The sequence below is a fragment of the Megalops cyprinoides genome, chromosome 2 (assembly GCF_013368585.1).
Source record: "Megalops cyprinoides isolate fMegCyp1 chromosome 2, fMegCyp1.pri, whole genome shotgun sequence".
NCBI lineage: Eukaryota > Metazoa > Chordata > Actinopteri > Elopiformes > Megalopidae > Megalops > Megalops cyprinoides.
In genome coordinates this window covers 34,709,019-34,729,603 of record NC_050584.1, presented here as the reverse complement: position 1 = coordinate 34,729,603, position 20,585 = coordinate 34,709,019, and the positions used below count along the sequence as shown (strand labels likewise).

The window sequence follows — 20,585 nt, the reverse complement described above, 5'->3', positions numbered from 1 at the left end:
GTCACTCATTTACTGCTTTACCAAGATAATGTGCTCATAGCTGTAGCTGGTTCTTTTATCCAAGCATACCAGAAACTAAACTGATCAAATTCTCATTTTAAACAACCATATACTCTATACACTTCATGCACCACGTAAACTTTCACTCCAGTCCTTCCTTTAATTAGTCAACACTTTTTTCAACATTAGCCCAACCTTTCATAGAATAGGCTACATAAGCTTCCTTGGAAGGAAGCTGGGTGCCTTACACACGCCTACCTGAATTTATGGTCTTTTTATGGTCTATAAGTCAAGTCTCATATTAAATTTAAAAAAAAAAACGAGTGACGCCTAAGATTCACACTTACTGAATATTTTCCATCAGCACTTGAGTTGACGGGAGGCATTCCTATGCACACCATTGAATCGAATATGCGGCTGATTATCTCACGCCTAAGTTTTTCCATGTTGCGAAATACTTTGTTAGATAAAATGATGTTATCTATTTGAAATAATGAAAGAAGAATTGCTGTATGTTTATGTACGTTTCATGCCACCAGTAGCCTCCCACGAAAAATGAACTTTATAACCAGTGAGCACCGTTCACGGTGCGTCCCAATAGGCTCGAGTGAAGTCCGCCTATTCGAGAGTTGACCAATCACTGGCACGGCACTTCTGTGTCCCCACCTTCTTGAGTTTACAACCGCACTGAACTTTTCCTCATGTCCACGTCCTCACCGGATTTTAATGATCGTTATTGTTCAGATTTAAAATGAGTTAACTAGACATTATAGGTTACGCGTTTCATAAACTTAAGATTCAATTTATAAGAATGCACGTTTCTTGGTAATCATTTCACGAAGTGTGTGACCTCTTTTTGCTCCTAGTGTAATATTTACACTATAGCTCAGGGACGTAATTTAGGGATGGCTGATCAGAGTGGTTCAGGCGATAAAGACGAAAAGTCCCTTGTGGAAATAGAATTTCAAGACATATTACGCCACATAGGAGGTAAGGAGAGGATTTACCTGGTGAGTGATGCCTTCGAAGCAGAAAACGAAAACCCAGTCGGTGTTCTGGAGGATTTTTTAAACAATATGTTCAGCGCTGACGATTCAAACAGTGTTAATCCTACACCTAACAACAGTAACGGACGAATAAATTTTGCTGAAATAAACGAAACTCGATGTACAGTCGAAAACGTGGCAACATGTGAGATTGACACACACCTCAAGACCACACATTCCGATCAGGAGAACTACATGTACCCCTGTATGGGGCCGAAGGATTTGGGATTAAATCAATTCAAGGGACAGAATACCGAGGAATGTCGGCGAATTAAAGGGGAACATCATCAAACAAGGGAAACCACCCAAAGGATAAAAAGAATCATAGACTCTCCTATAATAATATTTATTTTCAGGCAGCAGTTCTTAAATTGCAGAGGAAACAAAATCTGCTTGAAGGAAATTCTGAAGGACGTGAGAGAGCGCACCAAACCATCCGGTGTTCTACCGGCTTTGGTCGGACTGGTTTACTCGAGAGCCGAGATTGGAGAGACGCGAGAATCCACCGGGCTTTTGGAGTGCATGATGCGGTCCGTCTTCATAAAGCATCCCCCTGAATCAATTTGGGTTGGACATTTTGTTCCGAAATCGGCTGAAGGAATTCTGGCCATAAAGAAGAATGCATGTAGAGTCCTAAAAACGTCTCTTTGCACAGGTGAAGTAATTTCGATGTAATTCATATATAAAATATTTAATGTAATATTTTAATATGTAGTATAACATATTGCGTTCGTAGTTAAATCGAGTGGTTAAATACACATCGATACCAAAAGAACATTGAATTTCATCTCGTTAATTGATAGGGACAGATATAGGTCACGGTATTTAATGCACAAAATAAACAAGTCATTATGAGAGTAATGCAAAATCTTCCAGAAAAACACAACGTAGACAACAACAAAAGCTTGTGGTCACTAAACAAGGCCTTTCCAAATTTTGTCTTGGACGCTGGTTACACATTTTTGTCCCAGTATTTTTTTTAAAGAAAATATAATATTAAGATCATGCCTAGATTACTGTTTGTCTTTACAATGATTTTTGACAGACTCCATATTTGTTTTCATTAAAGTTTGCTTTTTCCACGAATTCTTGTTTTCACGTGCAGCCGTTTGGTTTCAGTAGAAAGAAACTTTAAAAGAAACTACTACAGAGCCAGATCGTTTGTCTGAGAATCTGTCGGACTGGCAAGCAAGCACTGGATATTAATTTTTCATTGTGCACATACAAATGTTCACGATATAAAGTGACTTTAGGTGGCAGATCATAGTAAATGTTTAATTCAGAATAGTGATCAATTAACAATTCACCACATTTGAAGAACATTTTGTTTTACTTGAAACAAAATCAAGTTGAGGGGGGGGGGGGGGGGGGCTTTACTGCTGCCAAATTGTTGCTTACTCATTTTTTTCCCCCGCAGGTAAAAGTGTGGACAGAGGGAGCCCCTTATTACATCTGCTACAATGTTTCCCATGGGCATACAGGGAAAGGCAGGTGAACCAAGCCAACAGCACCTCAGAAAACAGATATCAAGGTAGATGTAGAAATCTTCAAATCATCATTGATGAAGGCATATTCAAAACATGGTTGCAATTGAATGCTTCAAGAAATTGTGCCTCTTGCCAGTTGTTTGTCAAGCCTGACATCATGTGTGGTGTAAACAAAGTGCTGTCATTTTGATGAAAACTAATACAAATCATGATATAATCAAAAGTGGCTCCTGAATACAAACCAAAGAGGTAAAAAGCAGAACATCTCCCTGCAATAAACAGTGGTACATGCACACATATCTCAGTTGAGTGCATGGTTGTCCTTGGAGGAATGCGAGGCTAGCTGAATGACGTAGTCCTGGCACACAACTGGTAAGGGAAGTTACCCCAGAAATGGACCGCATACTATACAGCATTTTGCTCATTTTCCCTAAGCAAATACCCTAAAAATGTACATCTGACTGCCCGCTACAATGAATAGGTAGCCCACTAAATTTGGTCATAAACAAAGTAACATTTAAATTGTTACATAGGATACATAGGTTACATAGGACAAACTGATAAAAAGAAAAGACTTGGTGTCTTGCATCAACATAGACTATCCTCTCAAAAGTCATGCAACACCCCATCTGTTTGAAAGAAAATGGGTGTGTCTACATGTGGTTTACAGAAAATAACATTGGAACACTGCAGTGGACAACACAGAGCCCCAAACTCGACTTTGGGATGAATCTAAATGCAGAATTAGGGCAAGTCCAAGACAGCACTCTTCAGTAGTGAACCTTATATTTTAAAGGAACAGTGGAGCCCAATAGCGCCACCCTTTTATCAGAAATTAACAGAGCCTTCCACAATTCATTGAAACAGTCCTTAAGGCCAAAGGTAGGCCAACACTGTTAAATTGTTGTGGTAAAGACATTTTATTCGGAACTACCCAGGTCCTATAACTTTTGGTAGGATAGTATAGATGCTACCTCTGAACAGTCTGTTCTTCCTTAACTGTTAGCATATTGGCATTTCTGTTTTGTACCTGCAAGTTTAGAATATTATTCTGAAACATATTTGTGATTAGATGCGATGGATAAAATGGCGGTGAGTTAACGTAACATGCTTTGTGGTCTATTTGTTTCATCCAGAGGATGCAGAAGAGGGAATCCCATTAAAGACAAGCCTTGTGGCTGGTGGACAGCCTGATTGCAGAGAAAGTGAACAGAACAACCACACAAACTCGGGGTCCTGATGGTAACTGCTGCCCTAACTGGACACCTAAAATAAGAAATTACAAATGTATCTTATCTTCAGAAAAGCAGAGGAAAGGTTAACTGAAGCAGCCTGTTGCAATGCACATCAATGCATCTGTCCCTGAAGAAATATATATGCTGCTCAGCTGTTACAACCACAGCATTAAAGCATTTTTCAGTTATCAGGACTGAAATGCCTACTAACCATAAAAATGCTTTACACAAAATGTTAAAAATGAATTAAACTCCTTAAAAGGAGGAGTCTAATGATTTGAGCCGAATAAAAACCAGCAACATAGCTCTGTTGGATTAATATCAGTGTATGGCTGGAGTGGACAAGCAAGCTGTTGATCTAATAAGTGTAAATGTTGCTTTTTCCTAACACTGGAAATGATCTCTTTGGAAAGGATTAAAAGAAACAGGACAGTTGCAAGACTAATTAATTTTATGACTTGAGAGTAACATGCATTATGTTATATGTTAATTATTTTACAATAGAAATGAGCCATATTACTAAATGTCATCTTTATTTGAAAGTATGAAATGTTGCAGAAATATCTGAGATGTTCAATGTTTTCTTTTGTTATGATTTTTAAAAATATTAACACATTTTATTGAAGATACTAAATGTAGCGGGATTCATCTAGCACAATTGTGTTAAAGTGATATGTTGGAATTAAAATGGTTTTTATTATTATATTATTATTTATGTAACACCTACATTTTTAACTTTAATCAACATTTCATAAATCCTTTGGTTAGGTGTAGTGCTGTAGCTGAATACTGTTATTAAGTGACAATTGCTTGCTGTAAGCATTTTACTGTCAATTTACTGAATTGCATTTAAAGTGCGTATGCCATGTTTAAATGGTATGTGCCATTTGAAAAATGTTTAAATACTACTGAAAGCTAATTTCTGCCATGCTGAATGTGAAATGTTTAGGTATACATGTATTTTAAGTTTTCACTGTGCTTTTTAATTAAAACAGTATGTATATAAAATTGGGATTATGGTTTAGAAATGCTGTAATTGTTTTCATGTATGCATTTCAGATTTTATTGAATTTCCATTTCTAATGTTTTTATGTTCGTTATTTGTTTGATTAACATGCAGCTAGCTGTATATTTCATTTTTTATTTAACTGACGTTCCTTACTCTGAACATGATTTTGATTTTTAATTTCTATAATCCTTGGTTAGCTAGGCCTTGGAATGGCAGTCAAATTTAATGAGCAAGTACAACATAATTTTCACACATATAAAGCACTTATCAATAGTAAGATGAGGGTATTCCTGAAAAGAAATTTAAAAGACTTGATGGTCTTAACTGAAGGAATGTGCATCATGTTCACACCACAAAAATGGGTTTTGACTCCAACAGCCAATTGGACAGGATCATTAACCACTATAGGCAGAGCGATTTCTGCACAAAGGTGCATTTGAAGATGATCGATTTGACAACATTCATAAAAATGCCACCATTAATTGTTTACGAGGCAAAATTGTGGGCTTGGGTTCTGCATTTTAGTGTTTACAGAAATTGATTTACGTTTCACCTTTGCCCAGGAAATCCACTTACAGTTGTGAGATGGACATTTGGATACCATATTTTCATCTGTAGGAAAGGGTAAACTGAGACTTGCAAACGTCTTTACAGGTTAACTTGGTAATGTAAGAAAACATCATTCATTTATTTTTAAAAAGCAAATGCACTTGTTGCTATTTTGATTTCTGGAGATTTTTCTAATATGTATATGTATTTTTGAATATAAAATAAGGTTTACTTTGTTGACCTTTGCTTCAGCTTCAGCTTCTCATTTACAGAGGTTTCATTAACTGAGGCATACTAGCATTAAAATTATGAACATGTGGCCCAGAAAATTCTAACACCAATGAACTAAAGCTTCCTCACTGCAGAACATCTTTGCAGTGTGCTGCCTGAGAAATGATTTGAATGTTGAGAAACACATGCCTATTGTTCTACTGCGCTAGGAGCTTTTTTCAGCTTGAATTTTGATTATGGAACATTTTCCTCCCAGTCTCCCGGCCTATAGCTGCAAGCCCTGGGCATGTGGTGAGCACACGTTAACTACACACTAACTTCTATTACATCTTTTGTTGAGAAATGATGTAGTGCTACAGGGTACCTCTCAGCTGACAAAGTCACACCCGTATGATAAGAAGTGTCCTGTACAAGGGATCCCCTAGAGGGAAACGCATTCCTAGAGCCAAGCTAGATTCCCATTGTTCCCCAGCTCAACCACAGACTTCAGACCCTACAGCCAATTCTGTGAATTACAGATACAAAATATACAGCAGGCAGTACAGACTATGGCCGCTACACAGCAGTAGTTGATTTAAGGCACAGAGAACATTCTGTCCACAGCACCAAGACATGCTGTCCATTGTGCCCTCAAGAGAGTCTAGTCTTGGATGTCCCAAGTTTCACAGCCAGCTATAGCAATTAATGTGCAGCTAGGTCTGAGCTGTGTACTTCACAGATGATGACTGTACCTGCAGATCTGAACATCCATGCCAAGGCCTCGGGGACATTTCCTAAATTTGCTGGTGTCAGCTGAGTTTAACCGCGTGACTGTCTTCAAAACCTCAGTAGACCATGGCAAACTGTTTGGGCCCCAAGGGGCGGTGATCAGATGTGGGACGTACACCAGAAAACTCAGACTGTCACAGTCCCTCCCCCACTTGTAGAGCCACAAGTTTCAGTACTGATTCAGTCAACAGCTGTAACGCAATAAATGCCTCTTGATTTTGCCAATAACAATCACTGTTAATTGTAGCCAATTGGAAGTCCACCTTGCCTTACTAGAACAACACATAGGTGCCATTATAGACAGCAAAACATTTCTAAAATACATTTCCTATCATTCTCAATTTAGCAACATAATTTCTTTGTATGTGAACTCATGTGAGGTAACATGGTGAAAAGCTCCCCATCTAGATTTGCTATTCTTGGTTAGCCGCAACCTGTATAATCTCAATGCTATGTAACTAATTTTCAGTTAGCTCGTTACCTATCAAACTAACATGCTATCTTGCAAACTACTGTTAGTAAAAGTCCGGAACACCAAAAAGTGTTTCGTTACGACAAAGAAGCAGATTCGATGTTCGTAGCAAAAAACAGGAAGGTTTAATAGCACAGCCGGCCGTGGGAACATCAGCATTGAGCAGACGTTCAACAGGTATAGAATTCAGTTCATTTTTTATACAGTTAATAGCAGTCATATTTGCATATGAGTTATGATAACCAGCGGGGGTGCTGTTTCTGATTGGTCTTGTGGAGCTGTGCATAGCTAAACAGCTCCCTCTCTAATTGGGTATTTCCTGAGCCCTGTAACCTAATTGGCTCCATAGGGTTCACAAGAGGCGCCGTTTGGCTCCGGTCGGATGTAGCGACATCGCTTTGTATCGCTTCTCTCCAGCGTTTGTATTCGAATACACATCACCGTGTCTTCGGATCAAACGCCATGCCATTCCACAAAACTGTCTGCTAACAGTACATATTTTGGTACAGGCGCAGTCGCTACCAGCCATTGTTGGCAGTGAACATGCTGGGGCTTAAACTTGTCCCTTAAAGTTCAGCCTGAACTCTGAGAAGGACCTTAACGGATTAAGCCACACATTATGATTAATGATGAATAATGATGATCATGATGAATTGTCATTAAGCCCATTTCAGTCAGTTTACTCATTAGCTAGCTGATACTATTTTCAGCTCACTGACTAACATCTTGCCAACCTTGCTAGCTACATCATTTTGTTTCCAACGGACAGGTTTTGCTCACACTTTTCACATGGCTAAGTATGCTTGTGACCTAAGCCAAATGTCTAACCCAGTATGGCTCTACTACTACATATTCATTCAATCTGCATTTCCTCTCCAGCAAAAAGCATAAATTAGGATTCTAGAGACAGAACCATTTGACACTGTAATGGTAGCTGAATTCTCATTCAGTGAAATTTAGTCAGTTATGATTTTCCATTAAAAATAGCTAGCAAAACCTTTAGATAGTTTTGTATTTTAGAAGATGGCTATCAGCTTTGTGAATTCTATTTAGCCAGTTCTGCCCAGTACTGATCTGCCTTATTTTCATTGATCTTGCAGAATTGTTAACACAGGAGTTAAACCAAAGAAATAAGTAAACATTGGATAGGTTTTCTTTGGAATACTGCTTGTGGAGTTTGTGTAAGGTAAGGCGGCCCAGAATTACTTAGAATATCTTGGCTTTGTTTTGATACCAGTGATTTTCGTGGTAGTCCTATTCTGGCAATTGAAACACTGCCATGTTTACATACATTAAAAAAAAAAACACACAAAACAGACAGTAACGAAACAACTGGGTTGTTTTCCCTAGATTTTTAAAACAAATGTATATAATGACAAATTTGTCAACTGTCAGAGTTAGATACATCAGGTACATGTGGTGAGCACACGTTAAATTTGTAATATACAGTACACACACTACACACATTATCAGCTCGTAATATTTGCTTTCCTCATTCATTTTGCACACGTAGTTTGAATTTATTTGAACTAATATTACATTTTACAAGTTCATTATGTTTCACCACGAATTTAGAAGTTTGAATAGCAATGTGCATTGACAGCAATGGATTAGCTAGTTCAGTCGAGACTAACAATAACAGTCCTCAAGAATACACTGGACTGGAAAAGTGAAGGCCGATTACAGGATTCTGTTCTGATATTACACGGTATAATCCACCGATCGGAATTGGCCGGCTGCAGTTTTCCGAAGTTACTAATTGGTGGGTATATGAAATTATGATGTCATTTAATATGACTGATTTAATGGAAAATTTATTTTTGTTTCTACTGACTTGTTCAGAAAAAGTGATTTGTGCAGGTGATCGAATACCTTGACATTTTGGAAGGATGAACTTATTTTGTGGCATTTTACGGTTCATTTATTTTTCAACGATATAATGTTTTCTTTCATTATTTCATCACTTTTGTAGTAACTGCGACTTCTTTGTATTTACGTTTCATTATATTCTCTCCTTCCAAAAAGGTTTTGTTTTGCCCAACCTCTTACCGCGTCGAAACGGAAGACACTGCTGCTAAGACGAGAGAAAAGGCCAGCCTGTAAATAAACATACTTTTATTATTAGTATGGTATAAATCAGCCATATAATTTTGAAAATCTGCTACATTCATAAATATGGTTTTAAAGAATTATAGTACTTTAAATGATGAATATTTTTTAAATGAAAATTTAAAAATACAATCAGGCGTACAGTAGGCAGACCGTAAATGTCGAAAGGGTCCTAAGTGACTCTCTTAGTGAAACAAAAAATCTGCTAGTGAGGTGTCGTGTTGTGGTGGTTTGGAGACAGTAAATTGTCATTTGGAAAAATTGCCTTATATATCGTGGAAAGGCGTTTTAACTGTGTATTTGTTTGGTGGAATAGAGAGAAGGGGAATTACAGCAAAAATGATAACTTCTGCGGGTAAGTAGCTTTGTCGTTAGCGAGCTAGTTAGGACTGACGGCGAACCGGTTGATTTAGCTGAGTCACAGACTAATTCATTAGAAACAGCTAGCAAGTTAGCTGCTTCCGACGCCTATTTGAAGCGGAACTAACGAAAACAAGTTTCTGTGAAATAACTACCTAGTTAATCTAATATATTAGAACTAGCGGTTTATTGTAATGTATTAGCACGTTAAACGTTAAGTTTTTGAAAGCGTTAGCGAAACGTGTCTGCTATATTCACTGCTAGCATACTGTACAGCCAGCTAACTAGCCAGCATAGCAAAATTACTTCACATACTTTTCAATGTCGAAATTGAAATGTAACTAGCTAATGTTGATTACGTGAAGTCACACTAATGTAGAGAGAAATATGGTTGGCTGCAACTAAGTTCTGTCAACTACACATAGCTAGCTAACCTGGGAAGTAGCTACTGGTATCGGTAACTACTTAGTCAGGTACGGACATTGGTTATCTTCTTAGCTAAGTTCATGCTTTAGAATCAAAGAAGACAAAATTGGAAGTAAAGTTCCAACTGGTCGCAAGCTGTGGTATCTCGCAATGATTAGCTGTGCTAGCTAACAAGCGAATTCTGTCATTGTTGCAATGCAACTGTTTACGAATAGTAGGACTAATGCAAGTCATTGCAATGTAGCCAGTGCCACTAACTTTCGTAGATGTCGTCTGCTAGTTAAACACATGTGACACCACTCCGACCTATTCCTGTAACTAGCAAGTGTAGCTATTTGTCGCTAGGAGTGTTGCACCCTCAACGTTGTAGTTTAGCCTAACTGACTATAATGACTTGCTAACGTTAACTGTGGTAGTGTATTTCCCCACATGCGTTAATAGATTTACATTTTCTCCTTGTTTTACAGCTGGAATAATTTCTCTTCTGGATGAAGAAGAACCTCAACTTAAGGTGAACTCAGTACTTCACTATACTGTCTTCGCTCCTGAAATTGATTAGCTAGCTTCGTAGCTAGTACTTGTTGCGGAGTATGTAGTAGTAATCTACTGTATTCATTCACTGTCAAACTAATGCATATCCCTGTTACTGTAGGAGTTTGCGCTACACAAGCTGAACTCCATTGTCAATGACTTTTGGGCTGAGATATCGGAATCAGTTGATAAAATGTAAGTGAACTGTTAAATTTATCTTTCGGCAGCTGCTTTGGTTTGAAACGGCTACATTAACGTTAAGATGACAAGAGAAGACTTTATCATTTTATGCTTTGTTTCTGTCATTCAAAGGTCATCTGTAATTATTTAGCATCTTTTTTGCATTATTTAATGTGCATAGGTGCATCCCTGTTTTTTATTGGAGACCTCATTGTTTTTCTTTAGTGAAGTGCTTTATGAAGATGAGACATTCCGTAGCCGGGAGTTTGCTGCATTGGTGGCCTCAAAAGTATTCTACCACCTCGGGGCTTTTGAGGAGTCCTTGAACTATGCGCTTGGTGCTGGCGATCTGTTCAATGTTGCTGATGACTCTGAATATGTGGAGACCATAATAGGTGAGTGCAGAAGTATCAGAAACTAGAAAATGAAATTGAGTATTGGGGGTTATGAGAAGAAATCTGTGCCTGCTTTTCAATAAGATCATGCTAAGCGTGCATTCTGAAGCTGAAATCTTGCAATTTGGGATTTGTGTGCTGTGAAACTGACAGTGTATTTACATGCGTGCAGTATTGTAGGTAATGGTCCTTACTCTTGTTACAGTCATATTCTGTGTAAACTGCTTGCATGCACCATGAATTACAACCACCACTAATATTCCTGTATATATGGCAGTTGGAGTATCCCAAATAAACCCTGTAAAGCATGAATGTGAAATGTCCTGCTCAGTGTTTTATTTGGGAGAATGGCTTGGGAGATGCTAGCTTTTCTACCATCTCTTGTTTTCTTAGCACTTTATATCTCATCGTGAAGAATTATCTCCTTGTATCTCCAAAATGAAAGTTTTTTGGTAGCCATGATTGCTTGAAAAACGTTGAACATGCACAGGCATGTGCATGTAAGAGAAATATTTTAAAAAAAGTGTCAATACTAAGTATTCCATTTCGTGGAGAGATCTCCTATTTGTGTTTCTTGTGACTGGAATACAGGCGTATTCTGTTTATGGTTATTGGAATCAGGTGTTTACATCACTTGTGTTGGTGTTTACGTATCATAGCTGGAATACTTCAACACTCAGATTACCATTTGAATAGTAATGTGCATGTAAACATGGAGACTGTTTCTTTGGCAGCGAAATGCATTGACCACTACACAAAGCAGCGTGTGGAAAACGCAGAACTGCAGGAGGGTGAAGAGAAGAAGAGCATTGACCCTCGTTTGGAGGGCATCGTCAACAAGATGTTCCTGCGTTGTTTGGGCGACCACAAGTACAAGCAGGCCATTGGTATTGCCCTGGAGACCCGACGCCTGGACATCTTTGAGAAGACCATCCTGGAGTCTGTAAGCATTGACTGCAGTTGTTTACACACCAGCTGTCACTAGGAGGTGTGATTGACTGACTGGTTTGATGTGGTATGATTGATGACATATTGTTTTATTTACTGTTGGGTTTACTGAATGTCATTGGAGCAAAAAAAATGCAGCTTTTAGAAGTCAGCAATTATAGTGTGGATGGCAAAAAAGGCAAAGTGCAAAGATAAACTGGCTTTCTTTTCTCTTGCTCTCTTGCCCTCAGAATGATGTTGGTGGCTTACTGGCCTACAGCCTGAAGGTGTGCATGTCACTGATGCAGAACAAGCAGTTCCGCAACGAGGTTCTTCGAGTACTGGTCAAACTCTATATGAACTTGGAGAAACCAGATTTCATCAACGTTTGCCAGGTAGAGCCAACCTAGCATTTCTGTTTGCAGTAGTTTGAAAAGGGGCTGAAACACATTGACATTTTACTTTAATGCTGGGTGAAATTTGATCTCCTGTGTTAAATGAATGTAACACTTTGGCACTTTCTGATGGTGCAACTACAAAACAAAACAACTACAAAAAATACATCTTGACTGTTTAATACCCCTGGATGACTTTAAACTTTTATGGATAATTTGGTTACTTATTGCCTTTGCTTTTAGCATATTGTTTATGTTCATGTACACAGATAGTGATGCTCTTTTTGTCTCCTTTTCTCCTGCACCAGTGCCTGATCTTCCTGGATGACCCACAAGCGGTGAGCGACATCCTGGAGAAGCTGGTGAAGGAGGACAATCTCCTGATGGCCTACCAGATCTGCTTTGACCTGTATGAGAGTGCCAGCCAGCAGTTCCTGTCCTCTGTCATCCAGAACCTGCGCACTGTGGGCACTCCCATCCCAGCCGTGCCGGGCTCCACCAACACGGGCACCGTGCCCACGCAGGACAAGGACAGGTGGGCACAGGGCGATGTGAAGGGAAGCCAACCTAATGCACATACATTCATTTTTATACATTCTTACTTATGCTGGAGGTGTTAATTTGTGAGAAGATTCCTTTTAAGTGCATTGAGTTATTGAGCTTGTTTATGATATATAGAATAAGAACTGAAACGGTTTCTTTCTGCTTTAATTGTCAGTGATGCTATGGAAACGGATGAGAAAGCTGGCAGCTCCCCTGCTGGAAAGTCTGCAGAATCAGTGAGTTGGCTCTTGCTGTCCGTGTTGATGAAGTTTATGGATGGGTTCACCAAACATTGGTTCAAAAGTTTTCTATGAAAACTGTCATTTTAGTGAAGGAGAATGTGGAATTACACTGACTGTAATCAGGATGAAGTCTTAAGTGACAGCACGCATATTTAGGTGTTGAGATAAAGTGATTGACAAGCAAATTAGTTTTCAGATTTAAATATGCTTAATCATAACAGCATATTTGTTCTTGCAGTGGTTAGTTTTAAAAACAGTAAGGGAATGAGTAATGAGTGATAATAACAATCACAGAGGTGCAAATTTTGTAAATAATTTTGAGCAACTGTCATGTTAAATGTCAAAGTGTGTGTGTGTGTGTGTGTGTGTGTGTGTGTGTGTGTGTGTGTGTGTGTGTGTGTGTGTGTGTGTCCTGGGGTGGATTTTGGTATGATCACTAAATGGGAGCTCATTAATACTACTGTATATCTGAAAATCTGATCTTTGTACATCCAAACTGTCGCTTTATATAAATAGCTTAGCTTTTTGGCTTGGAAGATACATTTTAGGAATTCTACAAATTGTTAACTAGCTCATAAGCTATTTCACTGAGGGATACTGATAAGGCCTCATGCTGGATCTGAATTTGGCACACTCAGCATTTCTCTTGCCAGTCTCATATTAAAGGTAATGTGAGGCAATGAACACTGGCATTAGTTCAGTCTTAGTTGTTCAGTAGCTTATTGTTAGGGTGAAGATCACATGGTGCAGCCTGTCCACGCCAGCGCACAGAGACATCCTCTGCTCAGTGTACTCTGGTCGGACACATCCTTAACAGTAATAGAAATCCTGTACTGAAAGACTATCTGAAATAATGACAGAATCACAGGATTACAGTAGGTAGTATTTCCGACCATTTTTCATGGCTGGGTGTTATGAAAATCTAGGTTAGCCCCCCCCCCCCCCTCGTGTTTAGCACTAAACAATGAACACCTCTGTATATGAAATTATGAGAACCGGTGACACTTCAAAGTCTTCAAAATTGGTGTAAACCTTTGTTCTCTGAAAGTGCGATACATCATCTGTTCCCTACAGAAGGATGAACCGAAGGACCAGAACTCAAAGATGATCAAGATACTCAGTGGAGAAATGGCCATAGAACTACATCTCCAGTTCCTCATCCGAAACAACAACACAGACTTGATGATTCTCAAGAACACAAAGGTGAGGAACAGGAGTATGTTGATTATTCTACATGCAGTGTCATCTCTTCATATTAGAATTCATATTTTTACATTGGTTGATTGTTGTTAATACAGAGAACCACTGGCATATAACAGTATGTCACCCTTTGTTCTCTTGATGTGAACCAATTTCATAACTAATGGAAGAGCTAACATTGAAGGTGGGAGTTGGACCTGGTGCTCTCTGTTAGAAATTGGTTGGATTTACAGTGGTCTTCCTCATCTCATTGCAGGATGCAGTGCGTAATTCAGTGTGCCACACAGCAACGGTCATAGCCAACTCATTCATGCACACGGGAACCACCAGTGACCAGTTCCTCAGGTAAGACCACACCCTTCTCCGTCCAGTAACCTGCTGGCATGTGTGTTCTGTGGGCAGCTGTCCCATCAGGACATGGAGATGAAGGAGGTTATGCTTAGGTTGTGCTTTTCACAAGCGTGTTGCTTAAGCACAGAACAACGTAATGCAGAACAAATCATCAATGAAATAAACATGAAAAAGAAACAGGAGAGAATGTTGTTAATAGTGGGGGAAAAAAGTTGTATATTGGTGTAGCATGTCCACAATATATTGTGTATTTCAACTTCTCAGATATTAAATCCATCAATATTTTCATTCGTTTTTGTGAAGGGACATAGCCTAATGTCTGTAGGCTGAATCTAATGTTGGCTTTTGAGTGACTGTACGGTGTGGCTTTCAGGCTGCACTTGGCTTTCTGAACAATCGCTTCTTTAACCGTCCTTGTTATCACTGTCTGTGATCAGTGTCTGTCATCTGGGATAACACTGCAAGAATAATCTGATGTGTTTAAAGGCTAGTACTAATACCCAGAGCCCTTGAACGCTAGCTTAAACCTTTTCACTTTAATCGTGTAAAGTAACACAGTAGGATTTATAAAGCTGCTTTTTTCCTTCTTTGAACAGAGAGAATTTGGAGTGGTTAGCAAGAGCCACTAATTGGGCCAAGTTCACTGCTACTGCTAGCCTGGGGGTCATTCACAAGGCAAGATAAACCAATGAATTGGAATTTATTTATTTATTGTATTTATTTAATTTATTTATTCATTTATTAACTGACCAGCTGTGGTCCACTATAAGAGCTTTTTAATGCTGAGCGCATGAATTCTGTGTTCAGGGCCATGAGAAGGAGGCATTGCAGCTGATGGCCACATACCTGCCCAAAGACACCTCCCCTGGGTCAGCCTATCAGGAGGGAGGAGGTCTGTATGCCCTTGGGCTGATCCATGCCAACCACGGGGGTGACATCATCGACTACCTGCTCAGCCAGCTGAAGAATGCCAGCAACGATGTAAGTGGCGGGGACGGTCAATGTCATTTGTATGAGAGTTGGTGAGTTAGAACTCACAAAGTTAGAACTGACGGCAGTCACAATCCTATTTGTTCTTACTTAACTGAGAAATGGACATTAGCAACTTCAGCATTTGTTTTAGATAAAGTTATGGTTGATAATAAGCACCACAATTTGTCTGTTGCTGATATTATGAAATGTTTCTGTGTATGAATGCCTGAAATGATTGACATATTTCAGTGTTTCTTTTTTTTTTTGCTCAGAGTTAATGAGAAAATGCATTGCAGTTGGATTGTTTAGGGTCCTAAGTGGGCAGTAGTGTGCTGTAGTGGTAAGAAGCAGGGCTCTTAATTGAAAGATTGCCAGTTTGATTTCATGCTGGGGCATTGCTGTTGTACCCTTGGGCAAGGTACCAGCTGTATAAATGGATGAAATTGTAAACTATGTGTGTTTAAGTTGCCCTGCATAAAAAGGTCTGCTAAATGATATAATGCAATGTAAAAATGCATTTTTATGACGCTCGCTGCATTTTCATTTCTGTAGATTGTCCGCCATGGCGGTGGACTGGGCCTGGGACTAGCTGCCCTGGGCACTGCCCGTCAGGATGTCTATGACCTCCTCAAGTCCAATCTGTACCAGGACGATGCAGTCACAGGTATTGCAGTGGTATTACGTGCTTTGTCTTACGTCTTAACATCCTGAAAAGGGAGACCTCTGGCATGAGTGATTGAAGAAATTGTAAACAAGCATGTATGGTATGACATTGTTTTGATTCTAAGGGTGCAGTTAGGCAGTGGCAGTACTCCCTTGCTCAGCGTGTGTTTTAATGCCTAGGTGAGGCGGCTGGGCTGGCTCTGGGGTTGGTGATGCTGGGCTCCAAGTCTGCCCAGGCCATCGAGGACATGGTGGGCTATGCCCAGGAGACGCAACACGAGAAGATCCTGCGGGGGCTGGCAGTGGGCATCGCGCTGGTCATGTACGGCAGAATGGAAGAGGCTGACACGCTCATTGAGAGCCTGTGCAGGGATAAGGTACCGCAAAGCTCCTTTTGGCCCAGGGCACACAATATGGAGTTACTGTGTCCCGCTAGAAAAACCATTTCATGGATCTCAGCAGCATTTGTGTAACCAGGAAGCACTGTGTACAGTGTTTTTTTTACACATATATATGTCTTGTAAAGAAATGGGGTCATTGCATGTCTTGAAAAGGAGGTTAAATTTCTTAACTTGGCAGATTTCTGCACTCCATCAATGCAAAGCGAAGTCGCTCCTGTGGGTTTTTTTAACCACTGATTTGGCATTAGGCAGCACCATCTTAAACAACCCTCAAACTCTCAAAGAATGCATGCCTTATGATGCAGCCCTTGTTCAGTACAGTAAATGTCGGTGTCAGTTACCCTGAGATGTTCCTGCCTTCAGCCTTGTCCTAACAACAGTCTGTGGAGAGGCAGGCCAGTGAGAGTCTGTTTTGTCTCCATGTGCTGTTCCAGGACCCCATCCTGCGGCGTTCGGGAATGTACACAGTGGGAATGGCATACTGCGGCTCTGGAAACAACAAGGCCATCCGACGCCTGCTTCACGTGGCTGTGAGTCCCCCCCCCCACACACACTCCCCCTTTCGTTACACAGAGACAGGAGCAGTTAGACCAGGGATTTTCAGTAGTGGAACGTCAGGCAGGGATGGAAATGGTGTTACTGCAGCCTTTGCCAGTCAGTGTCTAATTGTTGTTTACTTCTTAGAAGGAATCATGTTTTCATGTTTGTCTGTGGAAGGTCTCTCTTCCCATGTATAAGTGAAAAATGAGGCTGAATGGGCCGCCCTCTTGTCTCCCAGTAGATGGCAACATCTGCTAGTCATGGAGAAGGTAACAAGCATAATTAGCAATGAAGGATACTGTCAAACCCCTGAATCTCTCGCTTTTGAGATTACAAGAGTACGCATACTGATGACTTAATTAAGGTAATGGAAATCTGTAAGTTAATGCCAATATAATGGTACTTGTAGATGACAAAGCCATATAAATCGTATAAATCTGCAGAGACTAGCAGCAGGGTGACAGCTATGCCATGCAATACTATCTCTTTCCGTAGAAATATATTATTATCGGCTCTATATTTGTGGTTATGTAATGGCTAAATACATTTTTTGGTTTTGTAAGGACTGTACAAGTTGAGCTCAAGGTTAGTTGTCAGTGTTACTTTAAAGAGCAATTGTGTTGTGACTGCCAGTAATTATTTTGATCTGTTAAGGCTATTTTGATGTCTAAATCAGTGCTGCATCTGATTTATTCTTTTTTATTAAAGTGCTATGAGACTACATTTTCAGTTCTGAATTTAAGGCAATTATTCTGGCATTAGCCATTGGATGGGGCTTTGCCTCTAAGTACCACAGGGCACTTCTGGTGATCTCTTGTCCTCCTCTTTGACTGCCCTGACCAATTGCATTCCTACTAATGGAATTGTTTTCGTGTGGCAGGTGAGCGATGTGAACGACGACGTCAGGAGGGCGGCGGTGGAGTCCATCGGATTCATCATGTTCAGGTACAGTCCTTCCTCCCGCTGCCATTTCAGGACTGCTGTCTGGGCATCCTGCCCCCCTGTGGTCCCCAACTCTTCTTTCTCCAGCTTTGATTTATTGGCTCCTTTGTGTATACACAGAATTCCTCCCATAGTTTTGAAATACTTTTCAAATAGGATTTGACAGCTTTTTTTTCCACATATACCTCATCCTTGGTTTGTGTTCTCACCTCCTTTATGACATCCAAAACAAATGACTGAATTGATCGCTCCCATCAGCGCTGCTGATTTATGGAAATGGACTTCCACTCTTGATCGCCAGTCAGGGTGCACGCACCTTTGGCGCTGCTGTTGACTGACAGTTCTGGTTTTGTCTGCCCCGTTAAAAAACTTTTTTCCAAATCATTGCAGTGCATGAAAAAAGCAGAGCAAATAAATGAGTAGTTTTGGTTGATACTCCGTCTCCAACATGCTGTGATGACAGTTTAGGTAACAAAGTAAATGCTTTGGAATACCTGTGTTAATTTCCAGTAGATCACAGGCTTTAATTTTGCTGGTGTTATGCAGCGCTGGACACAGCAGTGGAAATAAATACGTGCAAATGCTGTGATACTCCATACTGTTGCAAAACACAGTCATATCTCATAATTATACAAACACTAGTGGCAGCCAGCTGTGCAGTTTTGTCAGTTTTGTTTTTCGAATGAAAGTTTGCTGTGCGTCCACTGTGATGAAGAGTACCTTGTTTTTGATATGCATTGTTTACACACTGATGTGTTTTTCAGGCCAGGCATTTGGCCATTGCTATGTGTTTCTTGAGGCACTGGCCTAGAATTTTCTGCTCGGGGTTATGCTTTGTTCAGATGAAAAGCTTTGAAAAGTTTTAAAATCATAAATGCTAGTATACCCTGTACAGTGAGGTCAATCAGTTATGACCTTTTGTATGGTCTGTTTCCATAAAACCGTAGATGTGTTGTTAAGACAGCCAGCATATTAATAGACATATCAATTGGTGGTGGTTTTATTTCTAACATTCCGCCTCCGTCTGCAAGAGTCTTGCATTGCTGTCATTGAAAGACCGATCGTGGTTATCAGCCCAAGTCATCTTTAACTTTGTCACACGTTTCATTTTCTTTCTCTCATTTCCTGCAGTAGCACTGTTTTTCTGACCTACACACACTGTGATCATGGCCTTATCTGTAGAAATGTAAAAGTGCTGAAAAAATGATTCCTTCATCGGCCTGCTTGTGAAGTAGTAGAGGAAGTTCTTGATCAGTATGATCTGTAGCTGAATTACTGTTAGTTTCGCAATAAGTGGTTCCAAAGTATGTGGTGTTTCTGTTCTAGTTTAGGGAAGTGTGATGAACACAGGAAGGAAACTCATTGGATGGACAGTAGGCCTGGTGTGGGGAGGATTTTAGTCTGGCTCACCTGTTTTCAGAGGCCACGAGTCAGTTAATTTCTGTTCAAACTAAACAAGGAACAAGAACTGAGGGGGCCTGTAATCCACTCTTTGTGACTGTCTTTCCTCAGAAGTTCAGCTCTAATGAGAAAATGTCAGGTCAGTGCTATTGGACCACACATGAAAATGGAACCAAAATAAGTGATGCGCATATGATACACCCCTTTCCAAAGGCATACTGGCAGGTTAGCAGTTGATAGAGCAAGGCCAAGACCAGGTTCTGGAAGGTAGCATAATGGTGAAATACGTAGTGCTTTTGGTAAAAGTCTGAGTTGTGTTTTTTCTGATCTGTTTATAAGAATATGTCCCTCATCATTAGATGTAAATTTATCCATTACAGGCAGCACAGTAGTATTAAACAGTACAGCAGGCCAAGTGGAGGAACTGGAGGACTATTTTAAGCCCAAAAAAGGCCATGCGATATTCTTATGATCAATTGGCTGTAAGGTATACCAGCTGTAAATCATCCCTGTGTTTGGAGAGCCTCCTGAACTGAAACAATTCAGAACCATCCCCGTGGGTTCTCAGAGGCTCCTCACTGGTGCTGGGTTTTAGGGTTGTGTTGTGTGAAGTGACAGTTTGGGAGTTGGTGAGACAGGATAGGTCAAGCAAAGGTTTTTTTGCAAACATGACCTGTTCTCTGGCTGTAAGAGACACAGCGTCTTCCCCTTCCCCCTACTCTGTCAAAAGATTTACACGTTTAATAAATTAGTCAACAGTCAACAGTTTGTTTCAGACCTGGCAGTTCTAATGATGGGTAATACCGGAGTTAAAATGCCAGTTGTTAGGTATCCATCGTAGCATTGTTAACATTGGAATGCATTGCCCATTTTATAAGCGAGTGTATATGTCTCTACTTCTCACTGAAGGTTGCTGGCAAAATGTTGTGAGTATTTAAGTGTAGAGTTTGTTTTCACTACCTTCCTGGCTTATTCAGTTAACCGTCACTGAAATGTCTCAGGGTTAAAATTTTTGAAAAATTGTCTGAAATAAGTAAATGGTGGGAAAATTACTGGTTTCTCTGTCCCGGTGTGTCCCTGTGCAGGCTGAATTAAACCAAGGACTTAGATATCAGCTGTCCATGAATGTAACTGGTGATTAGACTGTTTAGTGTTGACAACTAGCAAAGAAAGTAATGATTAGAAAAATTACATATATATATATATATAT

General features: G+C 39.9%; 2 protein-coding genes across 3 annotated transcripts in view; both read left to right on the top strand.

The window, feature by feature from the left end:
- Positions 1-712: 712 nt before the first annotated feature.
- Positions 713-4,273, top strand: LOC118773301 (uncharacterized protein C2orf72 homolog). The gene is made up of 3 exons (XM_036522171.1): positions 713-1,701; positions 2,464-2,577; positions 3,670-4,273. The coding sequence occupies exons 1-3, from the start codon at positions 906-908 to the stop codon at positions 3,771-3,773; spliced, it is 1,014 nt and encodes a 337-aa protein (XP_036378064.1). The 5' UTR covers positions 713-905; the 3' UTR covers positions 3,774-4,273.
- Positions 4,274-9,109: 4,836 nt separating this feature from the next.
- The window catches only part of psmd1 (proteasome 26S subunit, non-ATPase 1), a 45,240-nt gene continuing 33,764 nt past the window's right edge, over positions 9,110-20,585 (top strand). For both annotated transcript variants that reach the window (XM_036520670.1, XM_036520668.1), the window contains exons 1-16: positions 9,110-9,261; positions 10,160-10,203; positions 10,345-10,418; positions 10,629-10,798; positions 11,533-11,741; positions 11,977-12,120; positions 12,429-12,655; positions 12,839-12,899; positions 13,980-14,108; positions 14,362-14,450; positions 15,053-15,131; positions 15,264-15,437; positions 15,981-16,092; positions 16,272-16,468; positions 16,927-17,022; positions 17,913-17,977. In XM_036520670.1, the coding sequence (XP_036376563.1) occupies positions 9,246-9,261; positions 10,160-10,203; positions 10,345-10,418; positions 10,629-10,798; positions 11,533-11,741; positions 11,977-12,120; positions 12,429-12,655; positions 12,839-12,899; positions 13,980-14,108; positions 14,362-14,450; positions 15,053-15,131; positions 15,264-15,437; positions 15,981-16,092; positions 16,272-16,468; positions 16,927-17,022; positions 17,913-17,977 (1,886 nt within the window). In that variant the 5' untranslated portion in view covers positions 9,110-9,245. The remainder of the gene's footprint in view (positions 9,262-10,159; positions 10,204-10,344; positions 10,419-10,628; positions 10,799-11,532; positions 11,742-11,976; positions 12,121-12,428; positions 12,656-12,838; positions 12,900-13,979; positions 14,109-14,361; positions 14,451-15,052; positions 15,132-15,263; positions 15,438-15,980; positions 16,093-16,271; positions 16,469-16,926; positions 17,023-17,912; positions 17,978-20,585) is intronic.